At 45.6% G+C, this 22,434-nt stretch overlaps 5 protein-coding genes across 8 annotated transcripts in view; 3 read left to right on the forward strand and 2 right to left on the reverse strand.

The window, feature by feature from the left end:
• Nucleotides 1-40: 40 nt before the first annotated feature.
• On the reverse strand, nucleotides 41-3,227 carry LOC120955170 (TBC1 domain family member 20). The gene is made up of 7 exons (XM_040375753.2): nucleotides 2,433-3,227; nucleotides 2,224-2,343; nucleotides 1,599-1,843; nucleotides 1,339-1,532; nucleotides 1,053-1,269; nucleotides 865-974; nucleotides 41-787 (listed from the first exon to the last, which is right to left on the reverse strand). The coding sequence occupies exons 1-7, from the start codon at nucleotides 2,842-2,844 to the stop codon at nucleotides 571-573; spliced, it is 1,515 nt and encodes a 504-aa protein (XP_040231687.2). The 5' UTR covers nucleotides 2,845-3,227; the 3' UTR covers nucleotides 41-570.
• A 276-nt stretch (nucleotides 3,228-3,503) lies between these two features.
• On the reverse strand, nucleotides 3,504-4,482 carry LOC120959478 (uncharacterized). Its single transcript, XM_040382896.2, has one exon. The coding sequence runs from the start codon at nucleotides 4,214-4,216 to the stop codon at nucleotides 3,689-3,691; it is 528 nt and encodes a 175-aa protein (XP_040238830.2). The 5' UTR covers nucleotides 4,217-4,482; the 3' UTR covers nucleotides 3,504-3,688.
• A 304-nt stretch (nucleotides 4,483-4,786) lies between these two features.
• On the forward strand, nucleotides 4,787-10,120 carry LOC120958407 (putative RNA-binding protein Luc7-like 2). Of its 3 annotated transcripts, none has more exons than XM_040381188.2 (6): nucleotides 4,787-4,984; nucleotides 5,158-5,252; nucleotides 7,849-7,947; nucleotides 8,025-8,605; nucleotides 8,672-8,716; nucleotides 8,788-10,120. In XM_040381188.2, exons 1-6 carry the CDS (start codon nucleotides 4,924-4,926, stop codon nucleotides 8,954-8,956), a joined length of 1,050 nt encoding a protein of 349 aa, XP_040237122.1. In that variant the 5' UTR covers nucleotides 4,787-4,923; the 3' UTR covers nucleotides 8,957-10,120. The 3 variants fall into 3 exon arrangements, with proteins under 3 accessions (XP_040237122.1, XP_040237124.1, XP_040237123.1); XM_040381190.2 differs by having other exon boundaries at nucleotides 4,967-4,984; nucleotides 5,158-6,184; nucleotides 6,250-7,947; XM_040381189.2 differs by lacking the exon at nucleotides 4,787-4,984 and having other exon boundaries at nucleotides 5,630-7,947.
• Nucleotides 10,121-10,337: 217 nt separating this feature from the next.
• Nucleotides 10,338-11,836, forward strand: LOC120958408 (dolichyl-phosphate beta-glucosyltransferase). The gene is made up of 3 exons (XM_040381191.2): nucleotides 10,338-10,626; nucleotides 10,691-10,865; nucleotides 10,938-11,836. The coding sequence occupies exons 1-3, from the start codon at nucleotides 10,555-10,557 to the stop codon at nucleotides 11,672-11,674; spliced, it is 984 nt and encodes a 327-aa protein (XP_040237125.2). The 5' UTR covers nucleotides 10,338-10,554; the 3' UTR covers nucleotides 11,675-11,836.
• A 251-nt stretch (nucleotides 11,837-12,087) lies between these two features.
• Nucleotides 12,088-22,434, forward strand: part of LOC120958406 (tyrosine-protein kinase Btk29A) — a 71,971-nt gene continuing 61,624 nt past the window's right edge. Inside the window, exons 1-2 of one of the 2 annotated variants that reach the window (XM_040381182.2) lie at nucleotides 12,088-12,272; nucleotides 14,912-15,432. In XM_040381182.2, the coding sequence (XP_040237116.1) occupies nucleotides 15,277-15,432 (156 nt within the window). In that variant the 5' untranslated portion in view covers nucleotides 12,088-12,272; nucleotides 14,912-15,276. The remainder of the gene's footprint in view (nucleotides 12,273-14,911; nucleotides 15,433-22,434) is intronic. The other variant, XM_040381183.2, reaches the window with a different exon arrangement.

Below are 22,434 nucleotides of genomic sequence, written 5' to 3' on the forward strand. Positions count from 1 at the left end.
ATTATCTTTTTTCTCATTTATCAATCATCAAAAACACTGCTTGTAAGCAATTGAAATAATTTTATTCATAAATCTCGATGGTACAAAAAAATATCGACACAACAAAAATGAAATATTTAAACTATTCGATGACGAAAAAAACCCTCCCTCCCCTGCTCTGTTCATCCTGCGCCCGCCCAGATATCAGCCAGTCAAGCTCACCACATCGATATATTGCCACATCGACATCACGATAACAAAAGCACGCAACCAATGTTCTAACGTATTTACAGGAAAAATGAATAAAATAAAAGCGTACCAACAACAAAAAAGTACAGAGAGTGACTGGAACGTATAACCAGGGCGTACGATGAAGAAACACGTTAAAAAAACAGAGCATGATGAAGCATGACATAAATAATACATCACAATTCGCCGATTGAAAGCAAAACGGTTTCGGTTTCGGTTTTACTGCACCTGTGCGCTGCCACCCGTATGCCACCACTACCAGGGTCGCCCAAGCGCGGCCAGTGGATTCAACGAGGCACAAACGACGAACGACGACGGTAGTCGCGTTCGGAACAGCTCCACTCATCTGACCGCCGCCAGCGGTATATAGTGCGCCCGGTAGTAGTACGCACAGAAGCCGACCAGTATCGAGAACGCGGTCGTAACGAAGACCGACCGGCGGGACAACTGCAGATGGGGCAGAAACCGGCTGATGATCGAGTTCGGCACCGGGGGCGGTTTCTTGCCGTACCGTTTGCGATATTCACGCTCGCGCTCCTCGTTAAGTCGTTGCTGTTTTCTGTGAGGGTGAATTAAAAAGGTGAATTTGACATAAGTAAACCAAAGCATTGGTCTAAACAAAGCGATCTTTCTTACTCTTTGGCGATCATGGTTTCGACATCCTTTTCGATGACCCGTGGGGGATATTTTCGGTACAAATTCTCGGCACTCTTTAGCAAATATTCAAATGGGAGATCTTCAGGTAGCTGTAATGGAAGTAAAAGAGTAATAATTAGTGTGTTTTATTGCCTTTTTTATTTTAACTCGTATAATTGTGGTCCTACCTGTGACAGTAAACAATGCAGCGATGCCATATCACAATCCTCCTGAAATATTTCGTTCTGGCGATAGATCACGATCGCGGAGGTCACGTAGATCGGCAGCAGGAAATCGGACGCCAGAAAGTAGTCGTACAAGCGTACCACCGAACGGTACGAGTTGAGACTGTGCCCGAACCAGGTCAGGTACCAGGGTAGAGCAAACAGTGTTCCTACCGTCGATCTGAAGGAGAAAAGTAAATTATCGTTAGAGCACAGACGGTACGATCGTTACTAGCGATCAAGTGCTTACCTCTCCAGGTAGCTGCAGAGTGCTGCATTCTCCCGGCGTACCAGGGGATAAATGAACATCAACCGCCGCTGCGTGGGTTCCATCGTTTCCTGCATACATTCGACCAGATGATTGGTGGACAGTATTTCCATCACATGAAATGCAACCTCTTCACCCACGACGAGCAGAAATGTGATTGCTACATCGTGGTATCCCTAAAAAAGTATAGAAAATATATTAGTTTTGAAACTGAAAAGCTTGTAACAAAGGCCTTGGTGTACCTGGTAATACTTCAGATGCGGGTACTTGATGATGACACGAAGAATCAGCACGGTTAGCTGATCCTGCAATGCCACGCGCTGCTCGTACGGAATGCCAGGCGGGAAACGCTTCAGCGAACGGTTAACATCCAGCACCACCTGATTGTACTCGGGATGGCTGTTCAATTCCTCCAGCGAGGGGGCTGGATCGACCTGTTGTGGATCAACACCGACCAGCAGTGGCCAGATTTTTCGTCGCAAGTCATCTGCAAGAGGATGGAAATGGGTTCGAAAATGAATGGGTTGCTACTTAATGAAAGACCTTATCACACTAATTAATTCCAATGCCATATTCAAGTTAAAACTGCGTTTGCAAGATTTGAACCCCGATAGAGCTGTCCGTTGCGGCTCGTTGAACCGCGGAGTGCCACCCGCGGCGCGCATTTTCTTTACGCACAAAACATACGTCCTCCATATACGCAGACACATCAACACAAACACGCACACACACACACACATACACATGCATTGAAAGTTCGCGCATGAACACCCGCCTTTGTGGAGTTGTAATTTAACTTTCACACCCGCCACGGAGTTTCCCTCTTGCTCGCTATGGCTTAGCGACCTTGGCGAAACGCTAACTCACCATTGATCAGACCGTACTCGGATTTGGCAAACTGCTTCCAGGTTTCGAGCGTTGTCTTCGGATCATCCAGTGCGTTTTCGATTTTGATGCGCTTCAGCTTTTCTTCGTGATTTTCCGGAACTGAAATGACCAACACGGACCCGTGACCGGGGCGATTAGTTTGCAAACAAACGAGCGGAGGGAAGAATAAGTCGCTGCATTTTACGTACATTTCTCAAAGCTTAGCTCCGTCGGTTCATCGGACCGCCGATGATTGTTCGGCTGTACCAGTGCAATGTTTTTCCCATTCAATCCGGGCGATGTTGTGCCACCGTTGGACGAGGGTTCGCCCTCGTCCTGTTTTTCACCCTTCTGCACTTCTTCCTCATTGATGAGACGTGTTGATTCGGTTGTTTCATCACGCTCATCATCGTCGCTGCACCGTTGCACACCACTTCCACCATCGCCGTCGGCCAGCTCGCGAGACATTCCGAATTTCTTATCACCACTTTTGGACACAATGGGGCCGACTGATTCGTCTAGCATCGATTGAGATTCAGGCTGCTCGTCACTATCCTCCGCATCACCGTAGGGCAGGGTACGCTTTTCCAGCGGGCCATTAATCGGTTCCACTCGCTCCATGGTGCAGTTCACATTCCAATGGCCCCCGACGATGGTATGGCTATTGAATTATCGGTGTCACTACACGGCCGTACGCTTATCCGAAGCAGTGAGTCATGTAATCGAGTGCCACCTCCACCCGCTCCAGAGTTCGCGAAATACAACACCACCAACAGCAGCAGCAATTCACACGGCGAAGGGAAAACTCACTATCGCACACGGGGGTGTACAGCCTCGCCGCTTATCGATTTTCCACCACAGAAAATAGTGAAGTGGTGTTGTTTTACGCTGTTTTCTTTTCTTTTCTTTTCTTCGCTCAGTTTTGGCTTTGGTTTTGTGGGTTTGTTAATATTGTTGTTGTGTTTGTTGCTTTTGCTGTCTGCGACAACCTTTCAAAACAAATCTTTCCAAAGCAAACGGACCCAATCAACAATTTTGGCCGATGGAGGGGGTAAGAATGACAGGTTTCGCCAGTGAGCGAAGGAGCGAATCATTTTCGCCGGATTTTATTTGACTTTACCGGTGACAAAGGTTGCAGCTACAAATTTGACTAAAAAGTCTTGATAATAATTGAAGCAGTATATGCTGGTATAAAAGTTCTAAAAATATACAGATTAAAAATATTGATACAGTTATTACATTTACATAAACCATTCTTCATTTGATTGCTGAATAAAAACTACTTTGATCGGAATGTCTAGTGAGTTTATCTCTATTTATTTTATTATTTTAATCTGCTCTACGCTTTGCTGTTTCGCATAGTCTAGTGCTAATTTCACATTGCACATTACTTAAGCAAATTTGTAAACTTGCCCTAGAGTACGAGAACAAACTGAACACAAATTGGATGTTAACGTTGGGATTTTCATTTCTTGCCCTCGGTAAGGGTTTTCATAAACTGAATCACCTCCGGATCACACAGCAGGGAGCTTTTCTTTTGATTCAGTATCATCGCAAATATATCAACCCGCTGGTTGGACTTTCCCGTTCCCTTATCTCCTTTGTCGCACGTGTCCCGATCATTCAGCTCGCCGTCCTGGTCGGTGGAATTGATACTGCTGTTAGTCGTATCGTTACTGTTGGCCGCTCCGGGCGAAAGGAGCAGATCATTGGATCGGGTTGCTGTCGAAGCAATCGATGAGCCTGTTCCGGCCACTGATGCGTTTGTCGTCTGTTTCGAGGAACTTTTGGTGGTTTTCTGTCTTTTAGCTCGCGGAGGAGCAGCGGACGAGCTGGGGGCTGCTGCCGTGTTGGCAGGGATGCTCCGGTCTTTGGAATCATTTTTCTCTAGCGATGCTTCTTTTCCATTTTCCTGCAATCGTTTCTTGACGTGCAGGTTAAGCTTTTCCTTGATTTTTATATCACTTTTATCGTCGCATTCCTTGGTGGCCATCGTTATCGCTGGCACTTTCACTTTCGTTGCTTATCGTGGGGGAATCGCGCCCAGCTGCATTTGCATGGTGTAAACAAATGGGTTTCTCAATCAGCTGTGTGGTTCATCGGACTACTGTCTGTAACGGTATCACCTGTAACGTTTTAGTTACTCATTTAATGACTTAAAAGCCCACGCAAAGTAAAAACGCTAAAATTTAATACAAAAAAGTGATGATCTGAAAATATTGTAAACATTGCTGCTTTACCCAGCAAACGTCAACTCTGTGCTTCTGGAGAGGGCAGGGTTAGAGGACGGTAATAGAATTGTCGATTCGATAAAAACATAAGGATTGCCCAATTAATTTAAAATTAAGAATTCAGTAAAACTTTGAATTGTTGTTTATTCAACAGTTTTAACACACAAATAATATTCTAAGAAATTTTTATTATGTTATTTGGTGCAATGAAAACCACGCACCGCATTTGCTCAATTTATTATAGTGATACGAACCCTGCAATTACGAACTGTCACGAGGGCTGGTACATGACAACTGTCATACAACTGTCATGTACATGACAACGGCAGCGTACATGACAACTGTCATAATTTTCACAAGCGCAGAAGAAAAAAGTGTGTTTTGCTTGGGTGGTGCATAGTTTTTCCTGAATTTTCCTGCAAAATTTGTACATTTCCGGCACAAAAAGTGCACCAAAGCGAGCGGCAACATGTCGGCACACGATCAAATGCGGGCAATGCTTGATCAGCTGATGGGAACAGCTAGAAATGGTGAGTTGAAATTTTGCCCAGCGGACCTTCACGACGTCCCCGTGGGGGGAGGCGGCGGAACCATATTGTGGGACTACCGCACTGGGTCGGCTGATTATAGGATAGGGGTTTTGTGCTTCACACGCAATGTGTAGTGCTGGCAGTGATTCCTTTCTTTTCTTTATACTTTACAGGCGAAACCAATCGGTACTCGGTCAAGTTCTACGACAGCAAAGTATGTAAGAGTTTTTTATTAGGCTGCTGCCCGCACGAGATCCTGGCCTCCACGGTAAGTAATGCTAACGGGACACACACATACACACACGGGGATCTGTGATATGTTGTTGTACGCTTAGATATCAATGTCTTCCATCCCGCTCTCTACAATTCTATCCACATTTTCCTCTGTGATGTTGTAACATCCGTCTCTCCCCCGCATTGTTCCCCGTGTCTTTTGGAAAGTATTTGCCCAAATGTATCTGAACGAAGCGAATGTACAAATTAGATTGACACTTGCAAGCGCTTGCAAGCTTAGAAGGTTGCGGCAAAGGTCGTGGTTGCTGTGGGAGAGTGCGCTGGCGTGTTTTTGGGCGTGCTGTATGATTGTTACTGCTCCTGTTACTTTATCTTTCCCACTCTTGTTCGGTTCTGTTCTATTTTTTACAGACGTCGGTCACAACACGTCGCTTTTTCCTCACAATTTCAAGCAATAAAAATCATTCCCAATACAAAAAACGCAAGATACACACAATAGCCCATACCAGGCAAAATGAGTAAAAGGGAAAGCGAAGGTGCGTGTGCATTCTATTTGGTAAGTTGTGCTATCTCGCAGCGAAGCGCAGGAAACCACAAGCCGTAAGCAAACCAAAATAATAAAAAAACCAATTTGTCGAATAACTAGATGTGTGCATGTTGCCCTATATGCATATAAAGCAAACTTTCATCTTTCGCTTAGGGGAGGGCCACCCCGCGACCACACGGTATCGCGTGTGGCCGCCATCGTCGTTGCTCGTTGCTCTGTAGATTCGTTCAAGCAAGCAAATCGCAATCGCCTGCACCCACTCGCGTTATGATAAGAAACGAACTAGTCCGATGGTCGCGAACCGTTTGTTGTCCGCCCGCAAAGCAACCATCCTTCTTTAACGCACTGATTGATAAGAGAGTCATGATGATGATGATGGTGATGAAGATGATGGGAGATAATAAGACTGAAGCCGAGTCGTAAGTACACACACTGTACCCAAACTCACATCTCTTGACCGCTACTCAAAGAAATCCTTTAACAGTACATCCTGTCGCCCGCTCATTACCCGCTCTCCAACGATGCCAAGCAGTTTCTAGTTGTCCGACCCATTTGTCCTACCTACCTACCTTGCCCGCGCTACACGCGGTACGGCAAACCGCCCGTCCGGAGGTTTGGTGGTTGCACTTTTGTTCTGAGACAGTGGCTGCTGCTGACGCTTCCTGGCCCGGGTACCGTAAGTGTTTCCTACAATGTTTGCCGTCGAAAAAAGCAATATTCCTTACCCCATTCTCGACACCTAGTACCCTCTATTCTGACCCAGCTGTGTATAGAGATAATGTTTAGTTTTGATTGATTTGTAATTTGCCTGACGATTCGTGCGTATCGGTCCTACCTTTCTCCCACGAAACTTCGGCATTCGATAATATAAGCCCAATTGTCTACAGAGAATCAAATTTGTGTCATGGTGACTGGGGGCCCATTGTGGACGAAAGATCTGCGGGAATGTGCCTCTGGTTTTGTGCACCGCACCGCCCTAGTCTGCGTTTAGTGTGTAGTTCGTCTTGGGTACGTATTAATAATGAAGGATAAATCCAAACACTTGCGAGAGCAAAGCCCCCCTGACATAGCTTCTTCATCCGACGTTTGGGTACTGTCCTGGTGTGTGATACGCTTACGGGTACGTAAATATTGTGTTTGTGAGAATTCAAATACTACCGATAAGAGACAAAAGTTGTAGATCGCTTAGGCAGGCAAATAGGAAGCGTTGAACAGGAGGATACTACATCAGAACCTTAGAGCATAATTAATTGCCCAGATTTTATTTATCAATTTATTTATGACAAAAAGCTCTTCTAATTTATTTGTAGAATATAGTTTTATGTGTCTCTTTATTTTGAAGTTTGCTTTTAGAAAGATAACCAAGATTCGTAAAAATAATTAAAAAATGAAGTCATTTCCAGAAAAACAGGAAGTGAATAGCATTTTAAAAGGATAATTAAAGTACTCGTAAACCTCCTCCCAGTTACTATATCTGTGAAGTAGACATGCAGGGCAGTAAGAGAAAGGTATATAATTGTATAATTTGACTAAAACAAAAACGATCGCTCTCCTACATTTGGGAACGTGTTATCATTATCTCTAGGTGTGTGGTGTTTAAACTGCTTGGTGAGTAACAAACAAACATCATCCAATTTATATTTTTAACTAGGTTTCCTTTTCTGTAACATCCGGTATCCGACATCATCTAACATCTGTACCAAAATAAGCAAAACATTTTTGATTTTCAGGTCTTCTTGTTGTCGAATGCGTTCTCTCTCTCTCGTGTGCACGCGCGGCTCCATCAAGCAAGTTATAAATTCCTATAGTAATTTCAATCTTAACCTATTGTTCCTTTGTTTGATGTGTGCGGTCAGTGCAGCTGAAGACGCATTTCTATGCTGCGTTTAAAGTATTGCCTTTTTACAATAAGATAGCGTTTAAAGTTTAGTTGAGTTTCCTTTTTTTTGTCTTTTTGGCTGCGTGTTTGTCTGTGCCTCCTGTACTAAACGATCGAGTGTTTCGTTTCTTTCCTTCTCTTCCATCTTTCCTTCGTTCTTCGTTCTTTTGTACGTGACGTCACTGTGTGTCCGTGTGTCTGTAGCGTATGGACCTTGGCGAGTGTCCGAAGGTGCACGATCTGGCCCTGCGAGCGGACTACGAAAATGCATCAAAGAATAAGGACTACTACTATGACGTTGATGTGAGTATTTGATCGTTTAGGACATAAGTATAACGACGTATAATTTGACATACTCTCTCTCTCTCCGTCTCCCCTAGGCAATGGAACATCTGCAAGCCTTCATCGCGGACTGCGATCGTCGCACGGAGGCGGCCAAGAAACGGCTCGCCGAAACGCAGGAGGAGCTAACGGCCGAGGTGGCCGCCAAAGCGAACGCAGTGCACGAGCTGGCGGAGGAAATCGGTAAGAAACTTGCTAAAGCGGAGGCTCTAGGTGAGGCGGGACAGGTGGAGGAAAGCATGAAGCTGATGTCGGAGATCGAGGAGCTGCGGTCGGAGAAGACGCGCGCCGAGCAGGAGTATCGCAGCTCGATACCGGCCAGCACCTACCAGCAGCAGAAGCTGCGCGTCTGCGAAGTCTGCTCGGCCTATCTGGGCATCCACGACAACGACATCCGGCTGGCGGATCACTTTGGCGGTAAGCTACATCTGGGCTTTTTGGCCATTCGCGAAAAGCTGGCAGAGCTGGAGAAGACGGCCGGTCCGCGGCAGAAGGAGCTGCGCAAGACGGGGCGCGACCGGGACCACGAGGACCGGAGCCGATCGCGGTACGTTGGCGGCAGGGAGCTGGATCGGCGTTCCCGTGCGTTGGCCCGCAGCCGTGACCGGAAGGATACGAAGTGAGTTTGTCTGTTGAGTTTGCAAAATGATACTGAATTTAACTTGCTTCTTTTTTCTCGTTTTAGCCGTGAAATTAAACCGGGTGATGATCGGAAGGATCGCAATGAAGGGTAAGCCATAATTAAAATGCAGCTTTTTTGGTGATTTATTATTAATCGGCTTTTGCTTTTTTGTTTGGCAGTCGTGATCGAGATCGCGATCAGCGTGACCGAGGCGATCGTCGCCGGTCGCCCGATCGTAGCAGCCGCCGATCGAGAAGCCGCGACCGTAGCCGTGAGCGCGATCGCCACAACGATCGGCACAACGATCGACGCCGGCGGTCCCGGTCACGCGAACGATCCAGACGGTAAGCATCTATCATTCTGTAGACATCCCAAAACCACACAAAGCAGGTAGTAGCGGATAGGAATGCACAGAGAATGCACGATCTGTCCGACGCGCAATGATCGTGCAGACGGCTTCAACGGTTCAACGGAAAACTCGCGCTCTTGTTGTGGATGGACCGCGGAACACCGATTAATTTGTAAGCATAGTTCTAACTTCATTATAATTTTTATTCAACCTTACGATATTTGTTTTTCCTAACCGACACGTCGCCAATTGTGCTAATTGGACAGTGTTGTTTAAATGAAACAATCACAGTTAGTTAAAAAAAAAACTTCTTGTAAAATGGAACCAATTTCAATGGAACATCTTGATATTGTTTAAACATTTAATTACACACTCTGTTCCGCTGCGTAGTGTTATTGCCCGGTGGTGAATGTATAAGTTAACACAGAAATGGTACAATAAACCCCCGTCCATGGGTTATTAGTGCATAACAATTTGCGAGTGTATCGTTGCATCGTGCTGTGTCGTCGCAAATCGCTTTGATTCGGACCCGGAAAGAGAGAGCGAGAGAGAGAGGGAGATCAACTGAATTGGCGAACCACCTCTGAGTATGTATTGCAAAGCGTGTAAATGCAGAATTATAGCAACAAAAATCTTACGTAGTCCGTAGGGGTAGTCATAATATTCTGAAGGCAAATCAGATCAGTAAAATGGGGCTTTTTGGAGTTTTTGAACTATCGTCCGAGATGTGTGTGGTTTTGTTATGTCTAGTTTGAGCTGATTGCCGTCTATGCACTGGCACAACTGATTCACTCAGCCGTGAATCGTAATCCTATCATCAGACATACATTGTCCATCGTTTAAAATTAATGTATCCTTGGGGAAGTGGAAGCATGACTTTTTCATCTTTGCATGAAAACGAACGCTTCTATTGCTGTTGCAGGATGGCTAATTTATTTTGGCAACCAATCACCCATTAGGGCTTTGTAAAGTAAGCACACAGGACACAACTGAAACGCGCAATAGCGAGCGTTTTTCATGTTCGAGCAAAATTCAAATGAAAAAAGTAAAATAGGCATAAGCATTTAAATAACGTTTTATATCAACCATCTGTAAGATCCCCATACAGGTTTTTTCGTAGGTGTATAGAAGAAATAAAATCGAGCATTACGTGTCAAATAAAATTTTACGTGTGTTGTGTAGTTTTATTTTCCTTCCCCAGAATTGTCCGAAACCATTATTATTGCGATGTTTAGGATTTTAATTGTTAAAATTGACGAGGGATTTGAATTGAGCTAGCCAAATTGCTCCACACAATGCATTGTACAAGGTTGCGTTCTTGTCACTGTAAAACATGTCAACAATGCGCGATGGCAACACTGCCACCTCTGGCGTGTCTGACGTGTTTCAGCTGACGTTTGAATGTTTTGGTCGGCGTTTCATTTTTCTGCGCTGCTGTGGCAAATAAAAAACGCAAACTTCTGCAGCTGAGCAAGCAACAAACGATTCGCCACCTATATATCAGGAGTTTATCGCGTTTCGGGTGTGCCGCCAGTAGGAAAGAATGCAACGCTAAATTGTACAATCAGTAAAACATAAGGTGCTTCTATCCGGAACAATGTTGACCACCGAGTTTGTCCAGCTGGCACTGTTGATCGGCTCCGGATCTATATTTTTCCTCTTCGTTGTGGTATGGCCGCTTGGTGTGTTGAACGTAAGACTCAAAATAACTAACCTTTCCTCTCCATGTACAGCTAGGAATTGTGCTGAAGATTACGACCACAGCGTTCCCAAAAATTGTACGCTTCAAGGATGAGCAGTACTACAAAGATCCCAGCACCGGTGACAACCGACCGTTCCCATCGCTGGAGGACGAACCCACGCTGAAGCTGAGTGTGATCGTACCCGCCTTTGACGAGGAAAAAAGACGTAAGCAGCGCGTGTACGGAATGGGCAGCTAAAAACGTGAAAATAATCGTTTCGTTTTTGTCATTCTTCCAGTGCCAATCATGCTGGATGAATGCATGGAATATCTGGAGGCGCGTGCCCGCAAGGAGAAAGACTTCACGTACGAGGTGATTATCGTGAGCGACGGTAGCCGCGATCGGACGGTGGACGTTGCGATGAAGTACGTGGAAAAGTATGGCGTAGAGAAGCTGCGCGTGCTGGCCCTGGTACAAAACCGCGGCAAGGGTGGTGCGGTACGCATGGGAATGCTTAGCAGCCGTGGCCAGTTTCTGCTGTTTGCGGACGCTGATGGAGCGACCAAGTTTGCCGATTATGGCAAACTGGAACGCAGCATGATGGAGCTGAGCGGATCGGAGTGGAAACGCGATGCGCTCGCGATCGGTTCCCGTGCCCATCTGGAGGAGGAAGCGACGGCCCAGCGTACCTTCTTCCGCACGATACTGATGCACGGATTTCACATGCTCGTGTGGACGTTCGCGGTGAAGAAGATACGGGATACGCAGTGCGGGTTTAAGCTGGTGACGCGGTCCGCCGCCCGCAAGCTGTTCCAGGTGATGCACGTGGAGCGGTGGGCGTTCGATGTGGAGCTACTGTTCATCGCCCAGTCGTACAACATTCCGATCGAGGAGGTGGCCGTGAACTGGACGGAGATTGAGGGTTCGAAGCTGACGCCGTTCTGGTCGTGGCTGCAGATGGGGCGGGATTTGATGCTGATCTGGTTCCGGTACGCGATCGGTGCGTGGCAGCTGCGCAAGGAGCACTCGAATTGAGCGCGTGGATGAATGTTTAGGTGTAAGTTTAAAAAAAATCATTTTCTCTTATGATTTAGTTAGAATAGAGGTACAAATAATCGGATAAAATAAAAGCAAGCGGCATTTTGTGGCTTTTCTGCACACGCGACCGGTCAGAAGCAGCAAACGCGTGGAAGCTTAGATGGGATTTTGAATACAATTTACTTCTTTTGGAATGTTGAGAATCTTTTGTAGGAACTACAATAACAAGCATGATGTAATTTCTTTATAAATAACTTTTACAAAAAGTAAAATCCAATTGTTAACAGCTTTTCTATGCGTCCAACTCAAAAGTAACCCTTTTGCACCATGTCAGCAATTGACACTTGACTTGACGTTTGTCGCAAACGTAAACAAACCCCCACCCCTCTCATGCCAGCTGTCAAAACACAGACCGCAGACCCAAAGTGGCAACAAACGCAGGGAAAAGAACAACAATTCCCTCTCCATTGCGTACACTTTTCGGCAAAGATGCCCCGTTGCGGTGTCAATAAGTTCGTGCTCGGCGCTTAAACACTTCCTTTTAGTGAATTTCACCTCCTCCCTTCGCCGCGGAAAACAAATGTAGTGTGCAAGTGTAAGTGTGCACGGTGCTGCGGTGCGATACAGTGTGTGTATGGTGTGTGCCAACGCTGTACCACGCTTCCCTCCTCGTCTCGGTTACGGTGTATCTGTTGCACACCGCCAGTGCGTAAAGTTCCTTCACATGGTGATCGTGCCCGTGATACAAGAGTGATTTCGTTAAATTAAACTCAATTCCGTACTGTAGGTGTATCGTGCGAGCCGGGAACGACAGTGTGACGCCATTCGAACATCACACCGCTCCGCTAATACAGCAACTCGTTTCGGTTCGCTGAAGTTCGCTCGAAAGGTTCGCTCCAGTCGCGTAGTGGCGGCGTGTAGTTGCGTAGGTTGAGCACGGGAGGGACCAAATCCTTAACGAGAGTGAGAGAAAGAACGGTCGTCCGGACAGTGTCAGTGTGTTCGCGTCTGGTCGCGTTCGATCGTGCCCGTGTTCCGGTTAGGCCGAACGGTTGCGACCCGGTCGGTCGTAGTGCAAAGTGCCAAGGAACACTTGTTTCGTGTGTGTGTTGTGGTTGCCGTTCTTGGGGTGCTGACGTGCACAGGCCCCGCTTTATACAATCAGCCTCATTGTGACGAGAACGATCGACGGTCCGTGCTCGAGACTGGGAGAACCATCTACTCAAGCTTAATCTAGTTAGCAGCGGCCGGCGACCTGGGAGACCCAGCGCCAACACAGATGTGAAACAGAGTGAGAGTGAAGGAACGAGTTGAAGCGATTACGCTTCAGGGGCGGGAACAGAACGCGATCAGGTCGATCGTGTGTTGATCAGCTGTAAATAATGAAATTACTAAAATTGCACTTGCACATCTCTGCACCTTCCTTGCACCGGTTTGCACCAATTTGGTTAAATCATCACTTTCACTCGTTCTTCTCTTTGTAGTTTTGGCTCTTTTCTGCTATCAACTTGATCGTATGATTTGCTCTTATTTGTTTGCTCGATGTGAAGCGCCCCGGGAGGCTCGTCATCAGCAGGAATGGCAAGCATTTCCGGAGGGCTACCACCTGGCTGACCGGTTTGACCCGGGAAGGAGGACGTAAACAGCCTCCTTGCTTTCGCCGGTTGATTTTGATAATGGGAAGGCTGACTCACCCCGGCGAAACGATCCGGTTGGCCCTGCTTGATTGATGCGCTCGAAATGGGTCCTCCCATGAAGAACCGGATGCCCTAGTGAGAAGGGCACGCACATGATATCACGAGCATGGAATGCATTTTTCTGCACACAGCCTGGACCGCACACGGGTGCACAGGTGTGGTGTTATATAAATTCCACGCCACGTTCCTCCGCGGGAGTGGATGGTCCAATAAAAAGTGGTCCCGCGTGAGTCATACACGACCTGGGAATGGTCTTTGTTTTGGGGGTTGTAAATGGGTTTTCCTGTGGGTTAGTTTTTGATTGAAATGGTCATATTATGCTCCCATACACACACACTTGGCTTTATCAATATTGGATTCGGTGATGCCATTTGTAGTCGATGGGAAATTTAATTTTATTTAAACACTTTCAAACAACCTGCCCACTTTCCCCATTAGGCATTAGGTGGCGACATCACTCCCGGCGACGGGAGAATTGGGAATCTGTTGAATTGTACGCCAACAATTTTGTTTAAAAAAAAAGTGGACACTTCCTAATCGGATCTCTCAAAACAGGCAGACACCCTCACACCCCGGTTTTGTACCGATCGAAACGCACCGATCGCGTCGGATTCTGAGAACCATCCGATGGCGCGGGAATTAGCAAAAAATTTTACGAACAAAAAAAAAACGAATGATCGTTCCGTTTTCTCTCCAATTCGCGCTGTGGGGCCAGGACCCGATGCGGTTCTGACTCTGTCTGTCTGTCTGTCCGTTTGCCGTCCGTCCGATCGGGTCCCTGGGTCCGGTCGATCGCGGTCCGAAACGCTGCCAGAATTAATTATGCCATTGTTGGTGTATCAGAAACCCGGGGCGGGTGGGTTGCTGTGTGCGATTTTACCTTCCCGGCGTGTGTGTCTGTGTGCTGCCTCCTACAACCCAAAACTCGAACCCGGTCTTTCCCTGTGTCGCGGGCCCGTTCAGTGTCTTTAGGGGGATTTTTTTCTCTTTCTCTCTCTCTGTTTTCCCCCTTTTTCTTACCACATCCACATGGGGTTTGACCATTGCCTTTTTCGCGCGCGCTAATGCCCCGTATGCAAATGAACCGGTTCCGTACCGCGTCGACACGGTGTGACTCGGTTGTCGCATATCAGGTTTATTTTTTGTTTCTTATTTGTTTGTGTTCAGCGGTCAGTGTTGTTTCTTTTTTTTTGTATTATTTTGGTAGCCCATTTATGGGTAAAGTGTTTCTTTGATCAATTTATTTCGATAGTTTATTTTGTTGTGAGTTTCTGCTTGGTTTAAAACCATGAGGAAACGTTTCAAAGTCTTCATTTGCACCACCCCTCATAGATGCCGCCCGGTGTGTTGCATAGGAAGAACGAATGCACTGTGAAGAGTGCATTGATCGCGATCTTATCCTTGAATCTGTGGTTTACCGATTAGATAGTTAATGTGGTATAAAAATATATCCCATAGTTTACGAAACCAAAACGTACGATAAGACGAAGAAGTAGAAGAAATTAGTGTGATTGATGGCTTTTTTTTAAACCCTAAGTGTTTATCTAACAGTTTAGAAACATGAAACCAGGCTGATAACAACATACCCAAGCAGTGCTGGCATGAAGCGTGAAAGAGTGTGTTCAATTTTAGTCAATTTGGTTTTGTAGAAGTATAATATAAAAAAGTGCAAAATTGCAAGCATCCAAACCCGGTGGCCATAATGCATTAAGCAGTGTGCAGAAGTAGAAGAAAAAAAAAAACCAAAACGCAAGCAATCCAAGTAGCCATATACATATTCTCGAAGGTCCTGAACGGCCTCATCCGCAGCTAGTCGATGCCGCAAACAAGTGCAACTAGTCGTACAGCAGCAGAAGTAGCAGCAGCAGCAAACGGTAACGCCGCCAGTCCACGTGCGCGAAGATGATGACCGAACGGCGCAGTGATTTCGTGCTCAAGTCGGGCTACATGGTGAAGCGGTCCCAGAACAAGAAGCGCTTCACGCCGGTCAACTACAAGACGCGCTGGTTCGAGCTGACGCGCTTCTACCTCTCGTACTATGATATCGGCAATCTGGAGGTAAGTTGGTTGGTGGTTGCTGCGCACCGGGCTCTCGGTACGCAGGCAAATGTGTGCGCTTTGGCAGGTTGCCGATGTTACGCTAACAATATTAACCGAAGCGAGGTGCGCGTCTGCTGTGCTCTGGTGATCGTTTTGTTATGTGTGTGTGCGATTAACATGCGAGTTGAACAGTACTAATAGACATTACACATTACAGTGACTACGCCTTTGAACGTACGCAGGCGGTTCTGGACGCTAATTGCTACATATTATAACAAATTAAAACACAACAAACGAGACACGAGCGATCAAACTCAACACACCATGCTTGCTGACATCATCGTCATCATGATCATCATCACGCTTCATCATCTACAACAGCTCATCGTCCGCCAAAATCGTCACTAATCGCTTGACCATACCCTCATAGCAGGCGATCATGCTCTCTCTCTCTCTTCTCGCCCTTTTCGTGGTGGCTTTTCCATCGATCATTGTCATCGGCAGTGGAAACAATCATGTCGTCGCCGTTCAATTAACCCCATGCGAGTAGTGTGTTGGTGTTTCTAACTGTGTTGTTTAGTGTTACCGCGGTTTGGTGCTGGTAGTGCCGGGGAGCTGCATAAAGAAGCTTCCTTTCCATCTTTATGGCTTTTGGGTATTGTGTGTTTTCGTTGGTAGTGTGTTTCGCTTGACCGGAAGAAGAGAGGCAGACGAAAATCTGGCACTCACTAATACACATTAAATCTCCGATAAGCACACCCTAACGCCTCAACTTATAGAAGAAAAAAACCTCCCATACACTACCGACCGTCATCAATCAGTGTCATTGAGGTGGATCGTCGCGGTTTGCTTGTTTGGTGTGTTTTCTTTTTTCTAGACAGTGTTTTTTCTTCTTTCCTAAATCCATTGCAAACAAACGTTTCCGCCGGGAGTGCTGGGAGAAAAGGGAGAGACACGCAAACGCAGATAAAACTGCACCGAAAGCATTCCTACTTTCGGGTCGTGTGTTTTTGTTTTCCATTCTTTTTGTTTCATCCTCAAGTTTATTCGCAAACCATCGCCGTTCGTTACGTTCCAAACACACCGTTTTTTTTAGAGATTTATCTACAGCTATAGATGTTATGAAACTGTTATGTAATTATGTTTTCATTAGGTTTTGTTTTATGTTTGTTTTGAGTGAATTTTAGAACCTTTAAGAAAAAAATACAATACAACTTTAAGTGATTTTTCCATCTCTACAGTCCCTGCGTGTGTGTTGAATGTGAATGAAACAAAGCTTAAAGATGCATGCATTGGGAGAATAGAATTGCCAAAAGGAGAAAACACAAACAAGAAAATAGAAATAGAGAAATAGATTTAACAAAAGTAGCCCCTTTTGCGGATATGTTTTACTAAGGTATGTAACACTAATACTGATGTGTGTTGTACTGATCATTGCCAGCAAACAACGTTCCGTGCGTCTGATCCGGTTCGAAGGACTAAAATTAGGAACTGATATTAATTTGCTTAATGATATCAAAATTAGTGAAACTGTTTGCCGGCTTTTGAGTGTCTTCTTTTGTTTGTTTTTTTATTGCATGTTTGATGTAGTTTGAATGTTTATATATTTTTTAACTATATGCTCCTTTTCATAGTTGCACATTTCATGCAAATTATTCATTTTAAAATATCGTATCATTCCTTTAATCGTATAATAATTTAAATCCCTCCCGCCTTTGAAGATGACCCACATCTTCTCTTTCTGGTCGGTTCTGGTTTCGGTCTGATTTTTAATATCCTCCCCCCCCCCCCCACCCCCCTCCAGCTCCAGAGATGAGTTTATCATCGATCGCTCGTTCGCCACCGCTAAGTATTATGTTACGGATTTTCTCCGATCGCTTCTAAAAGCATATGAGAATAAATTTAGCACATGTTGCTGCCTCTGCCCGGCTACCTACCAGCACCACAACCTATCAGCGAAGCGGATGCCCTGCCTTATAATAAGCCAATCCGACAAATGCGCGATAGGAGGTTCCCATAGATCGCGGACGCGGTACCGCCGCCACTGCCGACCACCCGGCGTAGTAGCGTGTGTGCGCTCTTTATAACAAGCTGATTAAAGACGCCGCACAACAAGACGTTTGACGTTGTTGGCATATTTTTTGTTTGCTGTTGTAGTGTTTTCGCTTTTTTTCTGCGCTCACCTCTAGGGCGCACAAAAGTGAACCTCTACACCCCATGTAACAAACAAACAAATCATTCACATTATTCCAATGAACGGACGGGGAGGGGCGGCAACGAAACGAAATCCACACATTTTCGATCACTCGCCGTCTTCCGCCAGTGTTGTCCGCATTCAGTGAGAACCAGGCACGTTTGATCGTACACGCACAAAGCACACTACACACTATCGATGCAACCCTCCTCCCTGTGTACGTTACTTCGTGTGTGTGTGATGGGTTTGGGTACAACCCCTCTCCCCCCTCCCCCTTCAAAATCTGCAAATTCGGTGTGCTGTCTTTGGGTTGGCACCCCCTTGTTGGCGCGTAATGATTCATCTTGATACGCGCCCCGGGTCTTGCTAAGATTCGCAAAAACCGACGCGCCGGCCTGTGAAAAGTGCGGCTTAATAAATTTGATATTTACCTCCCCAATGATCGGTGATCGTAACGCACCGATAAAAAGGTGAAGGAAACCCCGAGCCGAGTCGTTTGCTCGCTGATCCTGCTGACGGTTCCGTTCCGCCGGTGGTCCAAATCTAACGTGTCAGCGATGATTATATTTTAGCGGATGCCGCTTTGCCTTGGTTCGGTTTGTTCGGTTCGCTTTGTCCGTGCGTTTGTCTTTTGCCGCCCAACGAAATAGGAGTTTGTATTCTGTAATTCTGGCGAACGATAGGTAGAAGTTAATGAGAAAGAAGCGTGCTTTTTTGTGTTGTTATTGTTTCTGCATTGAAGAATTTAGATGTTTTTTTTTTTTTTTTTTTTTTTTTTTTATAAATATATTGCAAGCATTTGTCTTTTGGCGGTGCAAACTGAACTGGAAGGACAAAAGGACATCAAGCACACACTCCTCAAACTGTATCTCGCGTGTGTGTCTCGTTTAGGGTGTGATACATTAGCATCGGTCATCTTTGCGCTTCGATCCCTGGTTCAAATTCCCACGAATCGAGCGAGCAAGAAGCAGCGGCATCGATCGACTTTTACGATCGTTTCACCACGCGGGCGTGATCGGCGTGGCCGGGGGGTACGTGTTAGAGAGACATCGGGAATGCATCGCTGAAGTTGGGCGATAGTTTTCTACGAATCTTCCGCCATGATTCATCTGCGTCTTGTGTGATGATGGTCCCCGCCATGGGGTGGACATGTTTATTGTCACACGAGCCGAGCCAGCTCATTTGAATGTTTTGGGTGATGGTGGAGGACGCGATGCAAATTTAATTAACATACTCGAGTTTAATTGTTTCGCCGGGAACAATAGGGAAGCGAGATGTCATTTTAGTAATATTTATGGTACCGCGACCGACGCGCCTTGCCTTGCTGTAAGAAGATGTGGCGTGTGTTGATGCGATTTTCTCGAAACTTGATTTAATTAGTATTTTAGGGTTGTTTTAGCGAGAAATGGCCAATGATTTATGATGCATTGTATTGGGTTTTTCCTTTTTTGAAAGAACCGCATTGATTGTGTTCGCTTTGATGTATTATAAATCGTTCCAGATGATATCACAAAAACAAAAAAAACATTGATTTATGGGAACTTAAATGCAGTTTAAGAAAATTGGAGTTAATACTATTAAAACGATTTCGTCGACCAATTATTGTAATGAGTCGCTATCACATGTTAAAGCTTGGCAAAAGTTGTTAAATATTGGTATAGAAAGGCCTTAAATGATGGCTTTAATCTTCCATATCTTTGAATGATATATTTAACGCACAATTTGTAATTTAATTTGCCGTTTCTGTACTACCGTTTGCTTTAAAAAAGGGACAATCAGTGTCGATTTTTCATGGGTTAATAGTAATAGTATCCTATGAGTCAGTAGACAAAATTTGAGACCTCTTTCAGACGAACCTCTTACCGTGATGGCCGAAATAGTAGTGTCTAAAATGGACACCGTGCGGCAGTTTGTGGACGTTTCATAAGACTGTTCCGATATCTACAACATCTTGGAACTGATAGACAACAATTAGAACATCGGAAGAAGGGCTAGTTCTGAATGGGCGACGACACTAAGCGACTTGAGGTTCCAATGGAAGCTGAAAATGAAGACCGAGGGACATGTAGCTACATTGCTGCCTTTAGCTTGGCCAGGAATTCGTTGCAACTGGCTAAACAGTGAAATAGTTCCTCTGGGGTATATGAAAAAACATATCAGGAAGCAGAATTTACGTCCATTGGCTTCAAGCAATGACGCCATGTCTTCGTCCATGGCCCTGGCGGAATGGGGGTACATGACCCAAATTTCGGATAACTAACGTAAGGCAGCTCGCAAGGTCGTAGATGTAATGTTTGGCAAGTAAATATTAAAAAATGAATACTTTTAAAGGATTCTTATGGAAAGTATCAGAAAACAGAAACAACAGAAAAAATCATTTTTTTTAATGCCAACGTCAATGCGGTTGACGGTACTAAGAATGTCTTCTGGTGACTTCATGATCATTTTTATACTTTTGTAGAATGATTGCATCGTGTTGTGAGCTTATTTGTTGCGTTTAGAAATTGTATTATCTTGTGATATTATTGCTATTACAATGTAAAATTATTTTATTTTATTTTCTTACCTCTTCCATATTTTATTCAACTGGTACTTCCTCTTCATAACAAAATCTTCCCATTCAGCAATACGGCCTTCTTGGACCGTTCCTCCTGAATAAAACAAAAAATCTTCCCACCTTTCTCATCGCCAACCCTCAGGCGGACTTTTGTTCTCAAACATCTATTCTTTTGCACTAATGCCGTTCGTTTTCTGACCTACCGCGTGCGCACAATTTTTCTGTGCGCATTCGGCAAGGCGGCGGGGTGTTAAATGTGTGCCTTCGCCACAATGTTGTTGTGCCGCTGTTCATTATTTCCACGACCTATCGAAAGGTGAGGGAGGGGGCGCTAGTCCGTCAAACCCAAGCGCCGTCGGCATCAGCCCCCCCCCCAGTAATAGCGGCTGGCACACTCGGCTGCGCAATTTATGCGATAAGTGGTCGTCCCTTTTTGGCCGGTTGGTGCGCGGCCAGGTTCGCACAACCAGGAAGCTATCTCCACCAGCACCAGGTCCACTAGGCGAAATGAAATGAGGTCGACAGTCTTTATGCCGACGCCGACAAGGGGGTGTCGCATACTTGTTTCCATCTTTCGCTGCTTCAACCCCGCGCTGTGTTTGTGGCGTACATAACGAAACTAACAAAACAATACGGCGCGAGAGGACGCGCAAGCTAAAAGGGCGCAGTGGGAACGCGTAGCATAAAAGCACACCGTGTGCTGCAGTGTGTGAAAGTGCGAAGGAAGTGTTCCCATCCCCCTGTGCACCCCATCAGCCGGGTGGGGGTGGTTGTTTGGAAGAAAGTGGGGCAGGGAAGTGCACCATCAGGAAGAAGGGAATTCTTTGCATTGCTTTACGAATCGTTCGGGCTTTGGGGGTGGTGCAGAATAGCAACACTTTAAAGTTACAAAACTCATAAACTCATGGGTATCAATATGACTGCAAATTGATGTTTAATAACTCCATAATAATAGCGGTTTTTGCTTAATTTAATAAATAAATAAAAGAGCGAAAAAGATCATTTTTCATTTGTTTTCCATTGATTGATTCAAATGGAAAGTAATCGAAAATAACAACAAACACAACAACGGAAAAGAAAGCTATATCAATGATTTTCCACTTGTCCTATTTCGTGCGGCTAACGCGAACCTAAACTATTGCGCATCCTTTCGCCTACCAATAGAGGATACTCGCGTACAAATCCATATATGGGTGACGATAGGCAGTGGGATGTTGTATGCTTTATCTACACCTTCAAATGGGCTGCACACGCTCTCTCTGTGTGTGTTAGTATGTGATGTGTGAGTGCCACTGGCAGTACTACTACTACCACGCCGACGACGAAGGGTGACTGAATTTGATTAAGGATGCGGCACCACTGGATTGAACAAGCGAGCGCGCGTCATTGTTGATGTAAGGGATTAATGGTGCCGCCGGTTCGCTAGGATTTACACCACACCCTTCGGCCAAAAAAGTTGAGCATAAACGGAAGCACGATTTCCCCTACTGGGTTTTATTTTACCTTTCGGTAATGTATTTGGGGAATTTTCCTTTTAGAATAAGAGCTTGTTTTGAGTGCTTAAATCACGCCCAATTGAACAAAAGTGCAGTCAAACTCTTGTTAAAAAATGTGGTTTTAATGTTTCAATTAATTTATTTACTTTTCAATGCTTCATCGAAACCCCTTTTTCCACACCTTCACTTATCTCTGCTAACCCTTGTTGAATGTGCCAATGTTCAAACCTTCCGATAGAACGTGTCGAAATGTTCCTTTCCCTGTGTGGCGCGTACCCCTTAAGGGTTTTCAATCGGGGTCGGAAAACTCACCCATCACACATACACGTTCACATCCGTCTTTCGGGACACTCCTCCTATTATCGCCCGTGCGCTTGTATTGGTGCCATATCAGCTGGCTGCTGTGCTGCAGTACAGCGTACAGCGCCAGTGTATTGGTAACGGTCGCGCCTCCGCACCGATTTTCCATTTAGGGGTGGCGCGGGCAGCATGGAGGAAAAACCTTTTTGCGTCCGTTCGAACAGTAGTGTTGGTGTGGTGTGTGTTTGGTAGCGGAAAATGTTCGTGTACCGCACAGGCTCGCAGCAAGGAGCCGCCCAATCCTGTTTTTGCGCTTGACACGGGAAGGAATAGGACACGCGTTCGGTCCGTCGCGCTAGTAGACATACCGCAGTACCGCAGCCGATTGATAAAATTTGCTACAAACTGAAAGTTAAATGTGCACGCATTATCGGGAGTTGCGTTAATTGGTGGCCGAGCTTCTAGGAAAAACG

Source organism: Anopheles coluzzii, chromosome 3, assembly GCF_943734685.1.
Source record: "Anopheles coluzzii chromosome 3, AcolN3, whole genome shotgun sequence".
Classification (NCBI taxonomy): domain Eukaryota; kingdom Metazoa; phylum Arthropoda; class Insecta; order Diptera; family Culicidae; genus Anopheles; species Anopheles coluzzii.

Coding starts and splice junctions, on each gene's coding strand:
- LOC120959478 (XM_040382896.2), bottom strand. CDS start 4,216: ATGGCCACCAAGGAATGCGACGATAAAAGTGATATAAAAATCAAGGAA.
- LOC120958408 (XM_040381191.2), top strand. CDS start 10,555: ATGTTGACCACCGAGTTTGTCCAGCTGGCACTGTTGATCGGCTCCGGA. Junction 10,627..10,690: donor TATTTTTCCTCTTCGTTGTG/GTATGGCCGCTT, acceptor CTCCATGTACAG/CTAGGAATTGTGCTGAAGAT. Junction 10,866..10,937: donor CTTTGACGAGGAAAAAAGAC/GTAAGCAGCGCG, acceptor TCATTCTTCCAG/TGCCAATCATGCTGGATGAA.
- LOC120958407 (XM_040381188.2), top strand. CDS start 4,924: ATGTCGGCACACGATCAAATGCGGGCAATGCTTGATCAGCTGATGGGA. Junction 7,948..8,024: donor ACTACTACTATGACGTTGAT/GTGAGTATTTGA, acceptor CGTCTCCCCTAG/GCAATGGAACATCTGCAAGC. Junction 8,606..8,671: donor CGTGACCGGAAGGATACGAA/GTGAGTTTGTCT, acceptor TTCTCGTTTTAG/CCGTGAAATTAAACCGGGTG.
- LOC120955170 (XM_040375753.2), bottom strand. CDS start 2,844: ATGGAGCGAGTGGAACCGATTAATGGCCCGCTGGAAAAGCGTACCCTG. Junction 1,844..2,223: donor CGAGTACGGTCTGATCAATG/GTGAGTTAGCGT, acceptor ATCCTCTTGCAG/ATGACTTGCGACGAAAAATC. Junction 975..1,052: donor TGCATTGTTTACTGTCACAG/GTAGGACCACAA, acceptor CTTCCATTACAG/CTACCTGAAGATCTCCCATT.